General features: G+C 38.4%; 3 protein-coding genes across 3 annotated transcripts; 1 reads left to right on the forward strand and 2 right to left on the reverse strand.

The window, feature by feature from the left end:
- Positions 1-219: 219 nt before the first annotated feature.
- Positions 220-5,468, reverse strand: foxa3 (forkhead box A3). The gene is made up of 2 exons (XM_028465722.1): positions 5,093-5,468; positions 220-4,032 (listed from the first exon to the last, which is right to left on the reverse strand). Exons 1-2 carry the CDS (start codon positions 5,162-5,164, stop codon positions 2,719-2,721), a joined length of 1,386 nt encoding a protein of 461 aa, XP_028321523.1. The 5' UTR covers positions 5,165-5,468; the 3' UTR covers positions 220-2,718.
- Positions 5,469-10,250: 4,782 nt separating this feature from the next.
- On the reverse strand, positions 10,251-18,650 carry irf2bp1 (interferon regulatory factor 2 binding protein 1). Its single transcript, XM_028465222.1, has 4 exons — positions 17,583-18,650; positions 16,538-16,741; positions 15,323-15,647; positions 10,251-11,671 (listed from the first exon to the last, which is right to left on the reverse strand). The coding sequence occupies exons 1-3, from the start codon at positions 18,377-18,379 to the stop codon at positions 15,347-15,349; spliced, it is 1,302 nt and encodes a 433-aa protein (XP_028321023.1). The 5' UTR covers positions 18,380-18,650; the 3' UTR covers positions 10,251-11,671; positions 15,323-15,346.
- Positions 18,651-18,652: 2 nt separating this feature from the next.
- On the forward strand, positions 18,653-22,688 carry polr1g (RNA polymerase I subunit G). Its single transcript, XM_028465223.1, has 3 exons — positions 18,653-18,964; positions 20,686-20,818; positions 21,717-22,688. Exons 1-3 carry the CDS (start codon positions 18,883-18,885, stop codon positions 22,348-22,350), a joined length of 849 nt encoding a protein of 282 aa, XP_028321024.1. The 5' UTR covers positions 18,653-18,882; the 3' UTR covers positions 22,351-22,688.
- The last annotated feature ends 2,422 nt before the right edge of the window (positions 22,689-25,110 follow it).

Raw genomic sequence — 25,110 nt, forward strand, 5'->3', positions numbered from 1 at the left:
GTTACATGTTTTTTTTTTTTTGGTCTGATTTGTGGAGGCCCATCCTTTTTTTATTGTTAAAGACCCATTTCACCTTTTAGCCTTTCACAATAAGAGCGCAGATAGTGGCACACTTGTAATAAACAAATAACTTGGATATAACTTTGTTTATACTTTTATATAAGTTGTATTTGTGTTAATTCTGGAAAAATAAATGTCAGACACACTTTTTCACCCACATTTTTTTTTCCTTTTTAATAATAAAAATGAAACAACACGAATCATTAAAATCACATTTAAAACAGTCGGAAAAAAACAAAATAATAACAACAATATATTATATAAGCACAATTTCAAAGTCGGGGGAAAAAAGCCACGAGGTTTAGCTTAAATAAGAGACTTTGTGTGTGTGTCCAATCAATCAATCCATTGATCAGGGTTATTGATTCCTGATCGCTGAGAGGAAAAGACTTCACGGGTTCATTCGACACCTTCTGACTTTGTTACACTGATGATTCCACTGAGCTGATGTGAGGAGGGCACACACACACACACACACACACACACACACACACACACACACACACACACACACACACACACACACACACACACACACACACACACACACACACACACACACACACACACACACACACACACACCCACACACCACACACACACACACACACACACACACACACACACACACACACAATCAGCTCCATAGTGCAAAGTACTGTATGTTAATGCCTCCTCCCCTCCACCACACAAACACATCCACAGATGCTTCACTTCCTAATCCTCTCGCTCTGAACTAACCTTCTAAATACAAACTTCATAAGCTACATTTACATCATCATCATCATCATCATCAAACCAAAAGCTGTAACACAAACACGAGCTGATCTGTCTCCCCGCAGTAACAACCTGCCCAGCAGTAACCCGACTCCCTCCAGTCCAGAGAAGTCCCATGTGGGTTGTAACTGGTCGACAGAGCGCACAAATATATACGAATGATATATTAAAACTTTATTCCCTTCATAAATAAATGCAAATATCCTTTCTCCCCCATGTTAGCTGTATGTACACGACAGTTTAGGGTGGTTTACAAAATTGATTTTCACCACATTTTGCCAGAACACTTTTTACCTTGTTCACATTGACGTTGTATAAGCATCCATTACCAAAAATGGAGTCAATCGCTGCACATTTAGGGGTGGCACCAGGGGTGGACTGACCTGGTGGGCCGTCCACCCAAAGTGGGATGGTCTGGTCTGCTACGTTTGACGAGAGAGTGGAGGCAGACATGGTAACAGGTGTCCAAAAAAAGTCCAAAATTTGCAAGAAAAATGACTAAAATGGGCCAAAAGCAGTCAAGAGTGGCCAAAAAATGGGCAAAATAATAGTAGAAAAGGGCAAAAATGTGGAACAAAAAGAGGCAAAATGTAGAAAACAAGGAAACAAGTGAAATTTTTGGGCAAAAATACCTTATTTGGATGAAAAGTGGCCAAAAAAAATGAAAGAAAGGACAAAATGTGAATGAAAGCATGAAGAACTTTCAAAAATGGACAACAAAATATGGAAAAGGGGATAGTTATTTCCAAAAAGAAGCTAAAGTCTGAAAAAATTGTCAGAATTTTTTTTTTTTTTTTTTAAAAAAAGGCAAAAATGGGAGAAAGGAAATATGTAAAAAGGGTTAAAAGTTTCCCCTTTTTAAGATTTTCTGGGGGAATAATAATTAAAATGATGACACTTTTCACCATGTTGATGTTTGTTCTATTGTCAGGAATAGTGTTTGAACTGTTCTAATGTTTTTACTCATTTACTATAAATATATGGAGAAACTATTAATGACCTATACTTCCCTTCTTATCTTTACATTCTCTGATATCTGTGAAAGTTACGCATACCTCAGTTGAGCAATAAAACATGTGAAAAAGTGTGCCACCCTTTACTGACGTTATATTGCACGTGTCAAACTCATGGCCCGGGGGTCAAATCGGGCCCATTGGAGCATCCAATTCAACCCAAAGGACAACGGAAAAATGACCAGGAAAACGTGAATCTTTGTGGAAATGAAACTCAACAATATTTTCAGTCCTTGTGCTTATATTGTATGATTGCAGTCATTTTTAATGGTAAACTGTTGAAAAAACTAAATTCTTACGAAATCCTTCAATTTTCCTCAAATGATGACATATTTCCTTAATTAAATAGAAATTAGACACAAAATCTACTAAGTTTAAAGTCACTTATTGCTTGGATATTGTCGTTTTCTTACATAATTTGTATTTACGCAGAAGTGTAAACTAAGGTATAATAATGTTGAAATTACTTGATTTTCAGAATAAAATCTGTGGTCCACTTGAGATCAAACTGCTCCATTTTTGGCCCCTGAACTAAAATGAGTTTGAAGCCCCGATTGTTTTGGCTCAATTTTTTGTCCAAATGTTCAAAAAATAGCAATAGGAACAATTACGGCAAAATACGATCTGACAAAATATGGAAAAGTCTTTTTTTTAAAAAACATTATATTGTGAACCACCCTGGTACAGGTTCTACACAAAGCTCTCTCACACACACACACACACATTCACTTACACACAGACACACAAAAGCTCTTCATCCTCAGCTTCTTCTTCTGCGTTGACCTCCATGTAACCAGTCAGTCTCCCACTTTGGGAGGAATTGGTAAAAAGTTGTTGTGGTTTTTTTGGAACACGTGGTGAGTCCACATTAGGAGGCATTGAGCACCGAGCGGCTGTACAGAGTTTGGTAGTAGGCCCCCGAGTCCATGGTGTTGGGCCCCGGGCTGTCGTAGATCTGCTTGGGTCCGACTGGGGAGCTGCTCGTGTAACTGTTGTAGGCCATCATGGTGTCCTGGTAGGACTTCAGGTCCATCTTCTGCTCGTTGGACATGAGGTTGGTGATGGAGAACGGGTGGTTGAAGTTGTAGTGGGGGTCCAGGGACTTGAGGGCGTCGCTCTGTAGCTCCATGTGGTGGTGCATGACACTGGGGAGGAGGTGGGAGCTGCCCGCTAGGGACTGGGAGTGGAGGAGCGGGTTGGAGACGGACATGGAGGAGGGGGGGGGGACGGAGGAAGAGGAGACGGACGGGGATGGCAGTGACGCCGGGGGGCTCTGGAGGTGCGAGGAACTCAGTGTGGGACAGTCCAGAGGAACCAGCACGTTCGGGTGGGGGGGTTGGTCGTCGGCCGACCCCGGGTGGGAGTTGTCGGAGTGGGCAGAGTCGGGCTCGGACCCTCCGGTGGGACTGTGGTCCTCCACCAGTTGATCCCCGCCGTGGCCGCCCTTCCCCGAGCCGCCGCCCTCCTGATTCTTGGCGGCTTTCTTGGCCGCCGCCTTCTCCTCAATCTTGAAGCGTTTCTGGCGCCGTAGGTAGCAGCCGTTCTCGAACATGTTGCCCGACTGCGGGTGGAGGGTCCAGTACGAACCTTTGCCCGGTTTGTCCGGCGAGCGCGCCACCTTCACGAAGCAGTCGTTGAAGGAGAGCGAGTGGCGGATTGAGTTCTGCCAGCGCTGCTGGTTGTCCCGGTAGTACGGGAACAGGTCCATGATCCACTGGTAGATCTCGTTGAGGGTCAGCATCTTGGAGCCGCTCTGCTGGATCGCCATGGTGATGAGGGAGATGTAGGAGTACGGTGGCTTGGCGTGGGTCAGGGAGCGCCGGTACGGCTTGGGCGGAATCTCTTTGGGTCCGGACCGACTAATGGACGCGGTGGAGGCGTACCCCAGCTGGCCCATGGATTGACCCATGTTCTGGTAGTGGGACAGGGAGCCCAGGGAGGTGGGGGCGGCTGAGCCCAGCTGAGTGAGGGAGCTGGAGCCCAGCGACGAGGCTACGGGGGAGAGGGACATGTGACCAGGTCCAGACGCCATGGAGGCCAGGGGGGAGCTGCTGAGGCTGGCCGTGGAGTAGGCCATGTTCATGCCTGCGGGGGAGGCCGTGGCTGGGTTCAGGTTGATGTAGCTGTTGATGGAGCCCATGGAGCCCAGACCAGAGTTCATGGAGCTGGGGGAGGAATACATCTGGAAGGAGAAGGAACAACGTTTAATCCACAGAAACCATCATTTTAACTCTTAAATAATCCAAATAAATGTGATTTTATGTGAACTTCAGTGAAGGAGGAAGAGCAGCAGGCGCTGAGCTTCACTCTGAGTTCTTATCAATGCACAAAGAGGCCTCAGTGTGCGCGCACAGGACGTGGATTTCACACGGCGATGTGAACACGGACGTGCGTAAAAAAGTGCGTCACGATTAACAAAAACTCACGACGCTTAAGAGCTTTTGCATGAAAAACCCCATTACACACAGACTTTATTTTTTATTTAATTTCTCTCCATATTCCGATTTTAAATTCAACAGAAACTCAGATGAATCAGATTATTAGTTTTCTATTGCTGCTGCTGTTGCGCGCTCAGCTTCGTGCACGCGCCCCGCTGACTGAGAACGAGTTAAATATTATCAGACTTTATCTTTCTGTTAATTTCATCAGGTCGAGACGAGGTGAGAAACTCAGGCTGTTGATGAAATTAAAGAGTTACTGCATTTCATTCACACGTTTTTAATATCGAACCGAAAAGAAAGAAAGAAGCTGCGTCGGTTTTAAATCCCACACAAAATATTAGAATATTAAAACGCAAAATAAATAAATCTAATATATATCTGTATTTCCTCCAAAAGGTTTAAATAATTACATTTTGCTTCTGGGAATTATTTAATATAAATAACTGTTAAAAACACACAATAAACAATTATATATATATATATGTATATCTATAGTACATTTAAAAAATATATATAATACATTTAAATGTAGAAATGCGTTAAATATATGATTATAAATCGTTTTGGGGTTTTTTTGTTCATGAAATGAAGGCCTTCACCTCATCCTTCACACAATTACACACATTAAATTAAAACGTCATAAATTATTCTCATAAAATCGATTTGTGGTTTTGTGCTGATCAGAAAAACGCGTTTAACGGTTTTAGTCGTTTTTCTACTTTTCCTCAGCCCGCACTCAGTTTTTTTTGTTAATAATTAATAAATGAATAAATAAATAATATGTGATTTATTGGTCCTCACCTCGTTGGCGTCGCTGTAGAAAGTAGTCCACTCTGGTAGATCATGGGCCTCCATCTTCACAGAGCTCAACATCCCAGAATGAAAAACTTCAGGAGAAAAACTTTTCCGTCACCAGATTTTTATTAAAAATGTTGGAAAAAAATTAATCCTTCGCTTTGTGAAAAGTCTGTTTTTTTTCCTAAGGAAAATCCAAATATTGAGTGAAAATTCTGCACCAGTGAAAAAGTTTCTTCTTTTTTAAAATCACTCATCCATTGTTTAGAGGCTCCTGATAATTCTTCTTCTTCTTTGCGTGGCCCCCGTGTGTGTGTGTGTGTGTGTGTGTGTGTGTGTGTGCGTCCAGGGCCCTTCAGGGACGCAGAGTGTGTGCGCAAACGAAGGTGCAACAACAAACTTTGCGCAGGAGCACGAGCCCTTCTTATATAAGCTGCTGAGGGCCCCGCCCCCACATTTCAATCACAGAGGAGCAGGAAGTAGCAGGAAGGCCGCGGAGGCCCCCTGGCGTGCTGTTGATTGGCCCTCACCCCCCAGGACTGACCCAGTCTGACGCAGCGTTTGGTTCAACATCCCCAAAAAAACCAGATGTTGCCAAAGTGATTCACAGATTAATCTGTGCAAAAATTAAAGTCTTTTCCTCACATAAAATAACAAATATATAATTAAAATGCATCATCACAGTTAAATGACCAGAATAAATAAATAAACATCTAAACATATATAGGGGAACTTTTTGTGAATATAATTATGTAGCCAAAAATATATAAACTATTGTAAATGTCTATGTTTAGAAATTATATCATAACAAATATATATATATATATATATATATATATATATATATATATGTGTTTTTTTTCCTTCTTTTTTCTATAAAACACAAAATACATCACGAATGAAAGCTCGAAAAAATAATATTTTGGATGCAATATGAACTGATTAGCTATAAACATCAACAGATCTCTCTCTCAGTGAATAAGTTAAACTCTTTTCTTCATGCTATAGATATGCAACAGGTGGCCCGGGGACCATATGTGGCCCTAATGGTCTGTTTTGTTTGGCCAGAAACATTATATGTACAAATGACCCCAAAAACAATACACAACAGCAGTTATACAGAACACGACTCCAAAGGACCTATTAATATTTACAGAAATATTCATGAGGACAACAAAACAACTGAACGCAAAATAACTGAAACTCACAAAAAATAAACAAAAAGGACAACAATTATACACAAAATAACTGAAAAATACACAAAATAGACAAAAAAAAAAGAGAAAAAAAATACACCAAACAGCAAATATGATCAACATGACTCTAAAAAGTATACAAATATACAGAAAAATACAAAACAGGACAACAAAAGGATAATGAGAACAATTATAGGCAAAATAACTGAAAAGTTTACAAAATAACCAAAAAATAAACAAAACAGCAGAAATGCACAACATGACCCCAAAATGCATGAATATATATATGTATATATACAAATATATATTTATACATAAGAGGACAACAAAAGTACAGAAAGTGGAAACAATTACACGCAAAGAAAAATAAACAAAAACGACAACAAATATACACACAAAAAACGCCAAAATGAGAAGAAAAAATACACAAAACAGCAGAAAGGCACAAAATGGGAATTATTATACACAAATTAACTGAAAAGTTATTTTTAACCAATCAACAAAATGATTAAATACACAAAATTGGATAAAAAGTTTTTTTTTTTTTTTTAATTACACAACAAATGAACAAAAATATACAAAAAAAACCCACAAGCACAAAGTCTTTGTTGTTTCCAGTGTTAATGATCAGATTAGACATTAATGTCGATCATGTGACCCCCCCCCCCCCCCTTATGTCCAACTACAACAATTTGATCAGAATTCTGTGAGAAAATTATCTACAGATCATAACGATGTACAATCTCATTTTATAAACAAGTGAAATAAACAGTATTTAGTGGATCACGAATAGGTTTATTTTTTATAGCTTCTTTCATTTCCAGTCATTTCCCTCCTGATGTGGAACCAACACTGATCTTTGTATTTTCAGTTCATGTTCTAATCAAAATCATTTCATCATCATTATGTGTGTTGTTGGTATTTACATGATTCTGTGTCAGTGTGTGTGTTTTTGTGTATTTTATTGTTGTTTTGTCTGTTCTTTTTTTGTTCAGTATATTTTTCTCTTATTTTGTGTATTTTTGTTGTCGTTTTGTGCTGATAATACTTAGTATGATTATAATTTTTAACTAAAAATAAACATAAAGCCCCATATTTTGAATCTCTCTCTCCTAGGAGGACACGTACCCCTGTTTGGGAACCACTTGATTAGAGCACGTGCATTCAATGTGCGTATTGGCTGCTGCGGACGACCACTGACCTGTGCAGCATGTGGTGGTGCGCGGCCCTCTGCTGTGTCTGCTGTGCTCTGCTGCAGGTCCATTAAACACAAAGAGTTTCTAATCCAGGACAGAATCCACATCTGAGCTGTGAATGGATCCTCATCAGCTGGGAAGCACACGTGCACGTGCACCGTGCACGGCCTCCAAAGGATCCAATTAAAGAGCAGCAAACAGGAAACAAAAGACTGGATAGAAAATAGGCTGTAAACTCACTTAAACATATGCAGTGTATCTGATCTAAGGGTCACATGATCAACATTCATATCAGCATTAGAATAATAACCAATGTGAGCATTAACACAGGAAACCAACAAAAAAATTTTGGAATAATTTTAATAATTTTCTTTTGTCTTTAGTGTATTTTTGTTGACATTTTGTGTATATTTGTTCTCATTTCGTGTGTATTTGTTTACATTTTTAGTATTTTTTTTCATTTTGTATATTTTTGGCATTATTTGTGTATTTTTGTTATTTTGGGCATTTCAGTTGAAATTTAGTGTATATTCGTTTCGTGTGTTTTTGGAGTTTTTTTTCTGTATTTTCGGTCATTTTGTGGTTTTTTCACGTAATTTTATAGGTTTTTTAAGTGATTTTGATCATCTAACTATCGTGTGTGTGTAACTGTTGTCATTTTGTGAATTTTTCTTGCCGTTCTGTGTGTATTTTTTTAGTGTCTGATTTGGCCCCCATTAGAATAATAATAAAAAAAAAGAATACTTAATCAAACATCTTGAATTGAAATGAAAATAAACGTGTGAATAATCAATCCTGTTTTTAAAATCTCAACTGATTGAGTGAAATCAGTTCTTACTCATTCTTTACATGCTGATGTATTTTAATAAATTAAATGTTGCTTACATTTAACTCAGCTTTTACTTCAAAAGCATAAATTAGACAAACATAAATCAATAAATGCTAAATATCACGTGTTGAACATATGTTGAATCATTTCCATGTTTTGCTGCATGGTCTTTAGGCCCAGATGTGCAGCTGTAATAAACATCTGTGCTGGTGTGTCTGTGAAGCCCCGCCCCCCATTAACGCCTCCATGATTGGCTGAACAAAGGAAACTAATGGGAGTGATCAGCTCCTGACCTGCTTATTATTATTACACACGTGATGTTATTGATTTAAAACAGTCAGTTTTATAACAACTGTTAATACACAAAATGACGCCTCGTGCGCCATCTGGTGGTTCAATTGTTTGAGTAATAATAATTTCACTGACAAAAATAATATAAAACTATCAACACAACTTACAAACTATATCAGCAATAAACAGCATTCATTTAAATAAACACATTAATAACAGCTTCATGTTATTTCTGTTCCTGGAGAGCTGATAACAAGCTCATGTTCAAGTTTAAAATAAAGATTTATTAATGTATTATTTAGAAATTATTATTGTAACATATCTGATACATTGTGTTCATGTCAGCATTTATAATAATGACCAATCAGCATCAATACAGGAAACAAAGCATTTTTGTTGTTTGTATTTAAGTCATTTTTGTGTTTTGTATCTTTCATGTCATTTAGTCTTTTTTCAGGGTTGTTGTTAGTTTTTGTACATTTTTACAAATGTTTATGTAATTTTGAGTATTTTTGTTGCAATTTTCTGTGTTTTTAGAGTATTTTTTTGTATTCTGAAACTCATTTTATAAGTTTTTGGAATTGTTTAATGTATTTTCTGTCATTTAGGTCTTTTTTTTGTTTGTTGGTTTTTATACGTTTTAGGAATTGTTTTTTTTATTTTTCTGACTTTTTCAGTATTTTTGTTGTGATTTTGAAATCATTTTTTGTATTGTTATATTGCGTTGTCTATTTTTGTTTATATTTTGGGTACTTTTCTTTAATATTGTGTTTTTCTTGTCATTTTATGTATTTTTGTTATTGTGAATATTTTGTGTATTTCTGCTGACATATTTGCTGTTTTGTGTACCGTCCATGTCATCATTTCCTGCGTATCTTTAGTCATTTTGTGGGGTTTTGAAGTCATTTTAATTATATTTGTGTATTTGTCATTTCTTTTGTTGTTTGAGTTTTTAGTGCATTTTTATTGTCTTTTTGTATATTTATGATTATCAGTAGGTGTATAAGGGAAGTGTCTATTTTTTTACTCGTGCATAGTCTGCACTGCTTGCTAAATATAAGCAATGACCTTCCAAAATAAAAGCACAATATACTGTATCTAAGTCAATGCTTGTTTGAAAAGCTTTAGTGGAGCAATAACTGAACATTTCAAGCTCTTTACAGTCGTAAACCTCTCATGAAAAGAAGATGATAGATGATTAAACAAAACAAACCATCTTTCATTTGTTTGCTTATTTTCTACACAAATCTGCAATAAAACCCTCAAAACCTACAAAAACTCTCATAAATGAAAGAAGCAGAAGCTGAGAGCGTGCAAACAACAAACGATAAAGCGACTGAACCGAGACTTGTGAGCATTAACAGGAAACAAAGGATTTATCAGTGTTTTTAATCATTTTAATTAGTTTCCCATCTTTAGTGTATTTTTACCATTATTTCTGTTTTTATTTACATTTTGAGTATTTTTCTTTTATTTTGTGTGTTCCTTTTGACTTTTTGTGTAATTATGTGTATTTTTCATGCCATTCTGCTAACTACCATTTGTTTGTATTTGTTGTCCTTTCTTATGTCATTTGAGTTTTTAGTGCATTTGTATTGTCATTTTGCGTATTTTTATGACTATAAAACAAACAAAACAAGCACCACAACGTATTCCCATTTATGTTTGCTTTTTATTTTCTACACAAATCTGCAATAAAACCATCAAAACCTACAAAAACTCCCACAAATGAAAGAAGCCGGCACGAGAAAAAACAAAGAAAACAGAAGCTGAGACGATGAAGGGAACACGGACGATAAAGAAGTGACTGCACGAGACTTTTCCTGAGGCGCGCGCACGCACACACACACACACACACACACACACACACACACACACACACACACACACACACACACACACACACACACACACACACACACACACACACACACACACACACACACACACACACACACACACACACACACACACACACACACACACACACACACACACACACGGTAAACGTTTCTAAAAAGGCACTTCACGAGGGATTGCGGGACAAATCAGTGCAAATTAAATCCTAATTACACTTCTGCAAAGACGAGTTTGATGTAAAAGTTTTATCTCAAAGGGTCGGAGCAGGAATAATAATAATAATATTTGTCCAAAGCTTTGGTTTTTTTACGTGATCAGAAACATGAGATCCCTGCACTAGCTCCTGTTGGATAAATAAAATCTGATAATGAATCTGTGACGAAGGGGAAACCGTTTGTTTTAAAGCAGCGCGTTACAGAAGTATTCCAACGTATTGCATAAACTATGACTCACGTAATACTACGACAGCTCCTTACAGTATAGAACAGTTAACATTCTACTATAGAAAATAGAGTCCGAGGCCGTTGGTTGGATAAATCTATATAGATATATCTACTCGTATACATTCGCGGTGAAGCGTACAGGCTGGACCTGATGCCAAAGCAACGATAAAACATAGAAAAACGCTTTAAACCTGTCCTCTGATTGGCTCTGCTGCCTGTGCAGTCTGCGTGCTGATTGGTTAGAATTTGTGCCGAGTGTTTCTGTGCTTCTCGCTGAGAGTTTAGGGATCATGATAAAGTAGAAACTGCAACAGAAACATGTGATTGATTTGATTATTTAGTCGAGATCGCATTAAAATTATCATTAAACACATTTACTTTGATTTGAATTCCTTTTAAATTTGATTAAAAAAGTACTTCCTGTTTAGATGTTTTGCTTTCACACTTTAATCACAACTTCCGTCCTGCTGTTCAACAACAACGTTTACTTTATAATTATTATCTTTGCCACAAAACCAACAGAATAAAGAGTAAAGTTGAATGATGGGATGGATGATGATGTGGCTGCTTGTTCGTGTGCAGAAGTAAAGGTGAGCACACATGGAGTCAGACGGAGGACAATTAAAAACAAACTCCCGTGGATGGCGTGGGATAGTGTTGAGGAATCGATGACGTCACTGAATCCAGGTTTTTACATTTCACGGGTCTTTGTGTCTTTCCTGTTCAAGTGTTTCAGCAGCGCAGAGAAAAACATCATCAGATGTACGACTCTGAGGAGAAACAACGTCAACATCACATGTAGAAATGATAGAAGATCCTTCAAAGTTTTTACAAATGTGTCTTAAAATCTTCTAAATGTCTTTATTAGTAGATCTAAGTATAAAAACACATTATTATTCACCATATTCATTTTATTACCTTTTAAAAATAAGAGTACAGTTTTAGAGCCTGTGTTCCTCCATCTTGAAATCATGTGATTGATGATGTCACAGGGCCCCACTTCCTGTAAACATCCCATTGTTTTCTATAAGAGTGAAACATTCATCCTGATTTTTAGATCATTTAGTAGATTTTTTTTTTTTTTTTTTAACATCATTTAGTAGATTTTTAGATCATTTAAAAGCTTTTTTCAGTCAAAATAACTTGTGCTGCTTTTAGTTGCTCTAAAAAAATCAGGAAAAATTAAAGTTGTTGGTGTAAACTTCTTATTTACAGAAAGAGGATAAAAAGTTGTGACTGAAAAAAAATCTATAACTGCAGGGGGCGATAGTTCCAACTCTGACAATGAAGCAGAGAAGAAGAGCTCTCCCAAGGGACCATTACTTAACCTTAATCAGTGCGCTGACACGCTCTGGTGGCTGAAGTTAGCGAGTAAACCAAGGAATGTTGAAAATTCACAAACTCTGAGGATAGAAGGACTTTTGGGTGGTAGTCCCAGTCACTAGCTTCATCACGATACGATACAATGTTGATACGATTTTGATTCACAAGCCTGTGATCGATATGATGTGAAATATCCCATCTCACACAATCATTTACATGTTTACCAACTCCCAAAAAACAACTGGAATATGATTTGACCATTTTATTTCTAAGGTCTTTCAGGTTTCAGACATTAAATAAACAGTATAAACACCATTCTGTAACGTTTAACAAAGTGGTAGACTTTGAATTGTGTGAGTGATAAAAAGTATCTAATAGTTTTATTTAAATTACTACGGTGTAATATGTTCTTAATACAAAAATATGGCTTTAAAACAGTTGATTTCACTGTAACAAACTGGAACCAGATGGGGAAAAACTGGCATGTTATTATTAATAATATTATTATTTTAACATTGGCATGTTATTAATAATATATATTGACATGTTAATGATGAATTTGTGTAAAATAAAAATAACCACATGAATTATTTGTTTTGATTTGGTTTTAAAACGTAATAATCAAAGAATGAAGTGTACACAGATAATAATGCTACATATATGGTTTTTATACATTTTTTTCCTTCTTTAATAATAAATAAATATCTTAAGTAAACATCCAGACACTTGTTATTCAGTAGTCCTGTTTATTTACATGAACAGATGCTGTTTGTTGTGAGGAGTTATTATAAATAAACCTATTTACGAGCACTGACTGAAAGTATCACATCTCAGTCTGTGCATTCATGTGCATGCTAAACCACTAGTAAAACAACTTTCTTCAACCCAATTCTTATTTTAAATCAGCATCACTACTGTAGCGCTGTGCTTTCATTATTATTTCATTTCCTGATATATCGTTCATCATTTTTACCGCTTTCTTCATGTGGCTTTTTCTCTTCGCCTTATCGTTTTGCAGAGCAACAATGTAAACAACTCAGGTTCCGTGCAGCTCTCGAGTTACTTGCGTGTCTTCTTCGTTGGCGTTTATAGCGGTTAGCTCCACATTCAGGAAGTGGCAGTGGGGCATTACTGGTCAGCGGCTGCAGAGCACCGTGTACACATGTGGGTGGGTGGCAGCAGGGACTACAAGGCTTTGTTGTTGCGTAGCTTTTGCTACATTATGCCACCATCCCCAAACAGGGAGGCGTATCTTAAAGATGATGATGTTTATCGATGTTTTCATTGTGCATCAATGTAAATGGGTTGTTAATTAATTAATTGATGTGGATGGATGTATTGTTACACCACTACATCATAGCCCATCACTTCTGGTAGCTCCATGCTGATTCTGATGAGGTCCTCCTCTTTGGTGTGGAATCGTGTATGCGCTGCACGTGTTCGCTCTCTCACTCCGCTTGGCGCTTTCTTCCCCGCCCCCCCAGGTCCGTTAAGCGCACCCCACATGCACACCATCACTATGCTGGGTGAGCTCAGCATTCTCTCAGTTAACCAAACAATGTTATTATTTCATAAGCTGATTAAAGCATAAAGGTAGCACTAGGGCTGGGCGATATATCGAATATACTCGATATATCGCAGCTTGTAGTCTGTGCGGTGTTGAAAATGACCATACCGTTAAACTCGCGGACTTTTTTTTTTTTTTTTTTTTTAAATATCTTAGTGGCATTATGCACAAAAGGTGCACTTAAATTTAGTGTTGTTTTGAAATGTCATCTTAATGACAACATGCACAAAAGGGCACTATTTGTTTTAAAATATTGTAGTGGCATTATGTACAAAAAGTGCACTTTAATTTTGTGTTTTGAAATGCCATGTGAGTTGCATCCTGCACTAATGTCTTGTTTTGAAATGTCTCTGTGACAATTTTGCACAGAACGTGCACTTTCTGTTGACAATTTTATGTTTGAGCCACTCACTGTTTAATAAATACAGTTATGTCAACTTTGACTTAGTTGTGATATCCCCTTTTTTGCATGAAAGTTTAAAATTGGCATATATTAATGCAGTATGATCAAGAATGTTTTAATGTAGACATATAGAATCATCATACTGGTGTGATTTTGTGCATCAAAGTGTTAATTCAAGGGTAATGCAAAATATCGAGATATATATCGTGTATCGTGACATGGCCTAAAAATATCGCGGTATTTATAAAAGGCCATATCGCCCAGCCCTAGGTAGCACACTAAACAACACACTATTGCACAACACATTGACAGAGCAGATATATTTATTTATATTTAATGATTATTAAAGCACTACGCCAGGTGCAATGATATTGCATGGGGCGCTAATTATTTTGATGCTTTAATGACACAAAAATTCTGACCATTGCATTAACACCTCCTACGTTTAGCATAAATTTGCTATTTTTAATTCACCACCAATTTTTTTCACATGGCCTGTGTCCCTGAAGGGGTCGCGGCTCTGGGGCTGCAGCCCCCCCCCCCCTCTCTTCTCGCAGCATGATGGTGTGGCAGGCATCATTTACAGTAGATATTATTCAGAACTAAAAAATATGCTTATCACCATCTATCTTGAGACTAAAGCCCACACTCTAAGTCCAGCTCATAAACCTGCGTTCTCAAACATTCGGCCTTTAGTTGGTGCTGTTGCAAAAATAGCAGTAGGGTCCTAAACCACGGGTCCTAATTTAATGGGTTCTAGACCGATGGTTTCCGGCTGTGCAAACATATACTCCAAGAATCGGCCGATCCCCAAAGTAAGTGAGTCGATCGATCAATGCATCCTTACAAATTAGCATTTTAAGAGAAAAAGCTTCTAAATGATCTAAAAATCAGGCTGAATGTTTCACTCCAATAGAAAACAATGGGATGTTTACAGGAAGTGGGGCCGTGTGACATCATCAATCACATGATTTCAAGATGGAGGAACACAGGCTCTAAAACTGTAAAGTAGTCCTAAAGAGGAAATAAAATGAATATGGTGAATAATAATGTGTTTTCATACATAGATCTACTAATAAGGACATTTAGAAGGTGTGTGTGTGTGTGTGTGTGTGTGTGTGTGTGTACCTGTTGCTCCATCGACGTCATCCATCACGTCTCCCTCTCCTTCTTGACGGTAACATCTGCTGAACTTCCTGCAGCTGCTCCAGATGTTGCCGCCGCTCCGCCTCCTCCTGATGTGGCTGCGGGGGCGGAGCCTGCAGCGGGCGGCGCTGCCGATGGAGCTCCCGGCGCTCCGGTGCCGAGTATGGTGGACACCTCCCCCTGCATGAAGGCCCAGGGGGGGCTGTTGGGGGAGTTGTCCAGTGGACAGCGGTCCCCACTGGGACAGTAGACCTCACCGTCACCTCGTCTACTCTGAATGTAGACCCGGGTACAGGGGAAGCAGAACCTGAACAGGAACCACAATCAACGGTTTTTGTAGGATTTTCACTTAATTCTTCACAATTCATTATTAAACCTTTTTAAGGTACTCAAACTTTCCATTATTACAGAAAACAAATGGAAATCACAACTATTTCCTCACTAACATGTTTTGGGAAACTTCAGCAAAATGTTTTGACTTATGAAGCATAGAAAATAGATTTATTTAGCAGATTTAACTTAATGAATCACCCATCAAGCATTTTCAGCCTCATTTAATATTTCAATAATTCTAATTTTCACAGGAACTTAAACTCAGGAGAATATTTTAAATATGTTTTATATTTTCATTTTAGAGTATTAAAAAAATAAATAAACTTTTCATAGGAATTATTTACAGTAATTAACCAGAAATTGGGATTAATTAAAAATGTTTTTTTTTAATGATGCCAAAATACTGTATATATATTTTGTGTTTTGACATTGTGTACATTAATTTTAGCCCTTTTCTGTGTATGTGTGGCTTTAAAGTAATTTTGTGTATTATTGTGATCATTTTAAACATTTTGTGTATTTACTGTTATTTGTGTGCATTTCTGAAGGCATTTCATTATTAAAATGATGTTTGTTTTGGAAGTAATTTTAAGTATTTTTGTTGTCGTTCTACTTACTTCTCTGTCATTTTTGCTGTTCTTTTGAGTGCATTTTATTTTTCCGAGTCATTTTGTGCATTTAATTTGGGGGCCACACAAAATCAGACTGAGGACATTAACATAAGAAACAACAAAGAGTTGGAGTGTTTTCCAGTCATTCAAATGTAATTATGTTGTTGTTTAGTACATTTTTCTGTCACTCTGTGTGTTTTTGACCGAGCAATGGTTTCGTTGATGTTTCTCAACATGTGGCTCACACACTAACCTGTGGCCTGGCACTGACGGACACTGGACAAAGTGTGTGTCCTCCAGCCTCTCGTGACACAGGGTGCAGGACAGAGTGTTTCCGGTGGAGTTGCTGCTGTTGTTGGAGGCTGAGCCCAGCTCCGAGGCGCCGCTGTGGGGCAGAGCCGCAGCCGTGGTGGCCGCCTCCGCTGAGGAGCTAGACCCCAGCAGCTCGGCCCCGGACCTGGACAAGAAGAACGGACACACAAAATTAAACAGACTAATTAGGGAGAGAACCCCAGATCATTTATCAGTATACAGTAGAGATGTTGGCAATAGTAAGAACTTTACACAGGACAGAACAGAATAAAATCAAACAGGTTAAAAAGTGTTTTTAAACTATGTTTAATTTAAAGTTAGATGTCAGGTTCATGTGTGTTCCAGACATATAAGAGAAAATATAATATATATTATATAATAGAAGAGAACAGATTGCATTGGGTAGATTAAAGATTGGACATACAGGTGTAAATACATTTTTGCATTTAATTGGAAAATGTGCTACAGGTATGTGTGAGTGTGGGGTAGAAGATGAGAGTGTAGACAGACAAAGGCAACTTGTGGCCTGGGGGCCACATGGGTCCCTCCTTTAATTTTGAGTGGCCCTTAAATTAAGAGCACAAAATGACTTAAAAAACATACAAATTTACAGAAGTACACACTAGCCTACATAAATGCACAAAATGACTCAAAAAACACACAAAACGGCAACAAAACAAAACACAAAACTATATTAGAGAAAAATTACAAAACAACAACAAAAACACAAATTGACTCATAACACACGAAACAACAAAAAAAGACAAATGAGAGAAAAATACGCAGAATTACTTCAAAAACACACAACAATAAAAAGCACAAAATGAGAGAAAAATACACAAAGACCACAAAAAATTAATTACACCAAAAACACATGAAATGACAACACACTGTATTAATTATTAATGACAGGACTACATATAAAGCCTTGTTTGAGTTTTTCAGACACTATATTATTATTGAAGAGACTTTAGAAATGTGTAGACCTGGAAGTGAGGGGCCGCGGCTGGCGGGCTGGGGACGAGGCGGGCTTGGGGCTGGTCTGGCTCACACCCCCGGCCATGGAGAAGGAGGAGGAGGTGAGGCCGGTGTTCTTAGTGCCGGAGGCCGCCGTGTGGGCCTGGCTCTGGGCTTTGGGCTGGTTCTGGCTCTGGGTCGAGCTCAGCTCCCGCTCCAGCTCCGGGGTGATGAAGGGGGGGATGCCCATCCCGATGCCCAAGTGTCTGCGGCTCATCTCGGCCAGCACGGGGGCGGGGAAGATCATGGGGGAGCTCATGGGTGCTGTCCGGGCCGTCAAACCCGCGGGGATCCCCGTCAGCAGCCCGTGGGGGATGCCCGCGATGCTCTGGCCTACCAGGCTGGGAGGGATGGCGGCCCCCAGCATGGGTCTCCTACTGCCGCTGGGGCTCTGACGGTTCACCTCCGGGGGTGGCGGTCCGTCCCGGTGCAGCCCGTTGGGGGGCACACGGGCCGCCGTGGACTCCCGGCTCGACCCCCGCTCGTAGCGCTCCGCGTGCTGCCGACCGCCCTCCACCGCCTGCTCGCTCCGGTGCTTACTGGACGGAGGACCGGGAGAAGAGCGGACGCCGCCGTCCTGCACCCCGTGAGTCCGCTTCAGCTGCCGGACGCTGGCGATCAGGAACTCGATCTGGTTCGCCCCCTCGTAGTTGACACAGCCGCGGCAGACCACCTCGCTGAAGTCCCACACCACAGTCCAGGGCATCTTGGGCAGGTCGCACAGGTAGCACCACTGGCGCCTGGAGGAGGAGGACGGCGACGACATGGTCCGGACCTACAGACGCCGAGCTAACGGCTAGCACGGGTTAGCTGCGTTAACCTAGTTAGCTTCGACAGGTGCACGTCCTTTCCTTACCTACAGATGTCTACGTTAACGAAGCCGACACCACTTTAAAACAAAGTCACACATCGTTTAAGAATGAAATGGGCTCAAACTTCAGACTCGTTGCGGCTCTTTTTCCATGTTTCCGATTTGTTTACCCGCCTCGGCCTAAAAAATCTGCTGTCAACGGCTTTTCCAACGAACGTTGTGAGGTTACGTAACCGAGCGAAGGAAACTGTGGGAGTTGTAGTCTTTCAGATGTCCCGATCTCATACTCTGACCGCCCCATCAAACTACAACACGGTCTGACACGGAAGTGACGTCATTAGAGTTCAGAGTTCATTTCTACCCAGACATGTGCGTGTGCATAGCTCTGATTCAGCAGACAAAAACACATTAACGACACACTTAGAATATTTAGTTTATGTAGTTTTTAAACTACAGAAATGCCGAAAAACGTTTCATCTTCGTCCAGCGAAGAAGAAGAAACCGATGCTCCTCCCGCCGAATCAAGAATTAAAGAAAACGGTGAGTGCGAACGGTTTAGCTCCGAATATGTGATGATTCCTACTTTTTTAAAAGCCTTTTAATTTGTGTTAAAGTATTTGTGATAAGCTTAAGAAGTTTGGCTAATGATTTAAAGTAAAATCATTAACTGATTATTGAAAACAACAAAACATGATCTAAGATATTTCAGCTGTAAACATTTTCACACACTCACTCTGGTTCAGTACTTCCGCATTAGGTCAAAGGTCAAGAGGGATAAACGCTCCATGGATGACGATGTAGAAAGCGAGTCTGACAGATTTACATTATTTCTGTCGTTGGAGCGTTTATTTCTTAAAAGATTTTGTGTGCAAACGTGGCATTAGTTTCCAAGGCAGAAAGACTAAGTTAGCTGCTAAAGCTAATGCTACTAAAGCTAATGCTGCGCACGAGCTGAAAATTCCGGTTTTTCCTGACATTTCAACAGTGACTCAGGTTATTGTCACATTTTGTAAACATGACTCAGCTGATCAGTGCTGTTTCACTTAATCAGAATCAGAAAATACTTTATTAAACACCGAGCGGTGTATTAAAAAAACAACACTAATATTAATGATTGTTATACATACGCAGACTACACAAAGAAAACTTGTAAATGAAATGACCTTTTCCATATTGTGCACTTCCTTCACATTGTTAAAGGTAAATAATATAATAAATAGCGTAATATAAATAAAAATAATCATATGAACCTGGTTAATGAATAGTGTACCTCATAAATATATCTTTTCCAAGTGAGAACTCATACTGTAATACCTGCCTGTTGTCATATAATGACTAGTTTATATACATGTACAGTACATGTCTGTGATATGGATCAATTATTAGTCATCAACACATTAACATTAGACCAAATCAAGAAATAGGTGATACATTATATTCTGTTCATCTCATAGTACCTCTATCATTAATATACTGTATATTTAGTTATCATTTATAAAATTAAACATTATATATATACCTTATAATCATCAATTTTATTGACACATTCAGCTAACCATAGATTATGCCAGACACTTCATTTTTTTGCGACTCCTTGTCCATTACAAATAAAAGCCCAAATACTCATTGAAGTGTTGACCTTACAATATATTGGAATGTCAGACAGATTAGGGACCATTATTGTACAAAAAGTCAGCTGAAAATCTCAGTGCATTGCACAAACGTTGTTTACATTTATATCCCTCTTGACCTATGACCCCCGCCGGTCGCGCACGCGCTAAGTGACTTCCAAAACAAACATAAATAAACAAAATTACTTCAGAAATGCACGAAACGACCACAAAAACACAAAACGACAGAAAAATATACCAAATAACAAGAAAAATGACTCTAAAAACACACAAAATGTCAAACAAAAGTACACCAAAGGACCACAAAACTACAGAAAAAATAATTAAGATGACCACAATAATACAATTACTTTTAAGTCACACACAAATACAGAAAAAGAAATGCACAAAACAATGCCAAAAACACATAAAACTACCACAAAGTAACAGAAAAATACACCAACCAATAACAAAACGACTCCAAAAACATCATAATTATATTTAAATGACGTCATAGCAAAGTGTTTGAAGTAGAAATAACAAGAACAGGTTTGTCTTCACTCTGAGAAAGTGAAGGTGATAGATTTAAACTCTGGTTGATCTCTTGTGATTAATAAGAAGTATAATAAACTGTTACCGTTGCATCCACAGTAAGATACCAGTGTCCCTCTGACTTTGTGACGTTCTGCCACGAGCCATGTCGCAGCACGTGGACGAAAAGCCTGAAGGACGACAACAGCGAGTTATGGCTCATCAAAGCTCCCACAGGCTTCAACCCTGAGAGGTGACACACACACCTTACAGTGCATCAGGAAAAACAAACAAAACAACAACAAAAAGTACACAGAATGACCGCAGAAATAAACAAAACCACAAAACAAACACACAAAATAAGAGACAAGTATAGGATATTACAACAAATACACACAAAATAACTGTCAAAGTACACAAAACGACAGAAAAAAACATGCAAAAATGACAACACAAACCCAGAAACCCACAACAAAAACACACTAAATGAGACAAATGTAGATTATTACAACAAATACACACAAACTCCCAAAACAACAAAATATACACATAATGACAGAAACCCACAAAATGATGACAAATATAGAAAATCACAACAAATATACACAATGATAGGAAAATATACAAAGCAACAACAAAAAATGACAGAATAACTTAAAACAAAAACACACAGAATTAAAATAATGTACTATTTGACTTTTAAAACACACAAAATGGGAGATAAATATAGAAATGATTGACAAAAATACAAAAAACAACTTTAAAAAAAATGCTCAAATCAACAAAAATGCACAAAATAACAGGAAAACCAAAACATCGACAACCAAAACACATACAATTAAAGAAAAGTATAAAAACTACTAACAGAAATATACGTAAATTAACAACACATAAAATGGAAAAAACATATTCACACAAAATAACAAATATACAAAATTATTTCAAAAACACACAAAGCAACAAAACATGCCTTTTTATTTTTTGTTGGTGAATGAAAACAATAATGTAATAAACAATGTGTGTTTCAATGATTGTTTGGTATAAAAAGCTACAAACGGTTCCTTTTTCAGACCTTGTGTGTTAAACTGAGCACGCTCACACACCTGATGATGATGATGATGATCCTAACATGGCCGTTCCTCCTCCTCCAGTTTCCAGGGGGTGAAGGTGGCGCTCTCAGGACTGCAGACCTTCAGGATTCCCTCTGACGGGGGTCAGAAAAAGATCTACAACATCCTGGCATCCAATCACAGCCCATCAGAACTCCGCCTCCTCACCGCCAACTGCCGACCATCCAAACCCATGGTGTTAGGCCCCGCCTTCTCAGGTCTGGTGAACGTGTGTGAGAGCTATGAGGACGGCAGTGCTGAGCGCATGCCACACGTCATCCCAGCGGCTCCGCCTCCTTCCATCCCAGTGGTACTCAAGCGTAGAGTCCAGACGCCCCCCGCCCTCAGCGAGGTGGACGGGAACGCCACCACGGAGGAAAACAAGAAGAACAGGAAGAAAAGGAAGAAAGAAAAGAGACTCCAGGAGGCGGAGGAAGGCGTGACGGTGAAACAGGAAGTTGAGGAAGTTCTGATGGAGGGCGAGAAGACGAGGAGGAGGAAGAAGAAGAAGAAAAAAGAGAGGGAGGAGGTAGGAGTAGGACAGTGTGTGGAGGTGAAGGAGGAGCAGGTCAGTGTGAAATCTGAACCATTGGACTCATCGTACGGTGACGTTACGGAAAACTACGACAAAAAGAAGAAGAAAAAGAAGAAGAAAAGCAAACATAATGATGACTAATCATTTTGTGCGTGTGTGTGTTCTTCACTCTAATGGAGCAGGAAGTCATATTTCTGTGACTGTAACGATAGATCAGACGTAGACGCAGCCGAGGCGTCGCTCGTATGATTAAAAATAAAAGCCTGTGAGGCGTGTTTTTGTTCTGCAGTTGAACAGCAATATTTTCCTCTGGGTCAAAGCTGTGATTTCACCCACAAAGAATGAACGCAGGCTTTGGGTTGTGACTCACTCAGTTGTGTAACGTTTGAAAAACACAGAATGAAAAAAAGAAGTGAGATGTTTTCAAAGCCCACCGAGCAGAAAAAAGCACCAAATAAACCTCGTGTTCACCTCCTGCAGTTTGACTCCGTGCTTCATTAACCACAGCTTTACTACGTGTCCAACCTACGGCCCGGGGGCCGAATCTGCCCCTTAAGAGCCCCATAGTCAGCCTGCAGGAGAAAGTTAAAATAACAGAGAAAAGATTAATCATTGTAATATTTGCAGTGGATCACAATTAACCATGCTTTTAAAACATGATCGCAGTCAAATTGTTGGAAGAACTTCACATTTTTCCAAAGTCCTGCAATTTCCCACAAAATGTCACTGTTTCATTACAAATTCCTAGATGACAAAATATAAACTTTTGTATTTCATTTCTATTAGATGCATCTGTGCAGATACACAAACTTACAGAATAATGTACAAATAACTTCAAAAATACAAACAAAGAAAAATGCACAAAGGACTGAAAAATACACGAAATGATAAAAATAGACATAAAAACACAAGAAACGACAAAAAAAAAAATTGAACAAAAGGACGGAAATATTCATAAACTGGCAAAAATGGACAAATGACTTCAACACAGAAAAATACACAAAAGGAATGAAAATGATTCAAAATGACAAAAAAACCAAACCAAAAAAACAACAGAAAGAAAACTGTTTAAACTACGGCAGTTAATCATTTCACCAGTAAAGGTGATTTATTTGTAGACAAACTAGAAATAGTCACTAAATAAATGAAATCCACATAAATCTGTTGGTGTAATGCAGATGTTTTATAGGTAGGGGGCGCCAGAGTCTAGTTTATCACCGAGAATGCAGCAGTAGAAAGAGTTGAACTATTAAAGCCTCTGCACAGGTTAAAGCTGTTAAACATCAGTATTCTCTGTGTGTGTGTGTGTGTGTGTGTGTGTGTGTCCACTGCTCTCACTGAGTCACAAACACAAAGTGATGACGTCATTGTTAACTGTCAGTCTCCCTTTGATGTTCAGACTCTTTCTATGAACGCCAGGTTTCTGTGGATCCTCAGGAATGTGGGACCAGTGTGTGAGCTGTACAGGTCCTCAGGTGTGTGAGGTGAACTTACACACACACTGATCTGGATCACATCATGTAGTGAGGACCACTCTCTACTCTGAGCTCCTCCACATGGTCCAGGTTATCCACACGAGGCCTCCAGCTGTTTGTTTTTTAATAAGATGCTGCATTTCAACAAATATATCCACACTTGAAACATTTCAAGTGAATTATCATTTGTAATTCTATAATTCTGCTTGTGAACATACATGTTTACACCTGCATTATGTTGAATTTTGAGACAAACAGCAGATCATCACATGTGGTAAGCCCCGCCCCTTCCTCTAGACAAAGACCAGTGTTTAAATAATTCATGTTTATAAAATGTGAAATTGTTATTCCTTTAAAAAATAATCATTGATGAATAAAATAACTGACTAAAATAAAATGATTTACCTGTAAATTAAGTGATGCTAAAAGACGCTGGATTTTACTGGAATTATAGTTTAGTTTTTATTTGTTGATAAAACTATAAACATTTTAAAATATTTTTTATTACCATGTATTTTTTTTAATTAGTCATAGTCTAGCTATTGTTACTTAAAAACAATTATTTGACAAAAACTGATGAAAATGAAACAAAAAGACCATAAAATAGACAAAACGATGACAAACATAAATGACTTAAAAACACACAAAATATCCCCCAAAACTACAATACATAAAATGAAAAAAGAAATGCACTAAACAAATTTCACACAAAACAAAATAAAAAAACCCATGTAATGACAAAAAATACTAAATCATCAACAAGTACACAACATTTCTCCAAAAACAAACAAAATAGCATAAAATCCCTCAGTTAAAGAAAAACACAAAAATAAAACAAATACGTCAAATAAAACATAAACCCTTTGATGTTAATGCTCTGATTGATCTTTATTTTAAACACTGACATGAATGTTGATCATGTGACCCTGAGATTAGATACAATCACAGTTTAGTCTTATTTCAGCTTTAGGTGAATAAAGAACAGCAGCAGGACTTCCTCTGGTAGAGGACAACTGGTGATGAAGGTGATGGTGATGGTACTGGTGGTGACAGGTAGTGATAATTTGCTACAGCTCAGCTCTAATAGAAGCTTCGGTCTGAGAGGAACAGAGATGGAGAGACTTTGGTCACCTTTAATGAGATCCAGGTTTAATTTCAGCGTCCGTGTCTGATCCTGTGAGAACATTTACTGCACCGTGAATACATTCACACGGATGAAATATATAAAGAGAAGAGTCGGATTATGTCTTAAAATACACCATCAGAGAGGATTAAACAAAGAGATTCAAGAGAAAACCAAGGCTAGACAAATACGTATGTGGCAACTGAAAATTGAGAAAACTGGCAAAAATAACAACTTGTATCTGAATTTGTTGACAAGTTTGTTCTTTTTATTAATTAATTTGAAAATAATAATGCAGGAAAA

This window comes from Gouania willdenowi, chromosome 13, assembly GCF_900634775.1.
Source record: "Gouania willdenowi chromosome 13, fGouWil2.1, whole genome shotgun sequence".
Lineage (NCBI taxonomy): Eukaryota > Metazoa > Chordata > Actinopteri > Blenniiformes > Gobiesocidae > Gouania > Gouania willdenowi.

Coding starts and splice junctions, on each gene's coding strand:
- irf2bp1 (XM_028465222.1), bottom strand. CDS start 18,379: ATGTCGTCGCCGTCCTCCTCCTCCAGGCGCCAGTGGTGCTACCTGTGC. Junction 16,742..17,582: donor CCGCGGCCCCTCACTTCCAG/GTCTACACATTT, acceptor CTTCTTGTCCAG/GTCCGGGGCCGAGCTGCTGG. Junction 15,648..16,537: donor CCGTCAGTGCCAGGCCACAG/GTTAGTGTGTGA, acceptor GTTCCTGTTCAG/GTTCTGCTTCCCCTGTACCC.
- foxa3 (XM_028465722.1), bottom strand. CDS start 5,164: ATGTTGAGCTCTGTGAAGATGGAGGCCCATGATCTACCAGAGTGGACT. Junction 4,033..5,092: donor TCTACAGCGACGCCAACGAG/GTGAGGACCAAT, acceptor TTCTCCTTCCAG/ATGTATTCCTCCCCCAGCTC.
- polr1g (XM_028465223.1), top strand. CDS start 18,883: ATGCCGAAAAACGTTTCATCTTCGTCCAGCGAAGAAGAAGAAACCGAT. Junction 18,965..20,685: donor ATCAAGAATTAAAGAAAACG/GTGAGTGCGAAC, acceptor TTGCATCCACAG/TAAGATACCAGTGTCCCTCT. Junction 20,819..21,716: donor ACAGGCTTCAACCCTGAGAG/GTGACACACACA, acceptor CTCCTCCTCCAG/TTTCCAGGGGGTGAAGGTGG.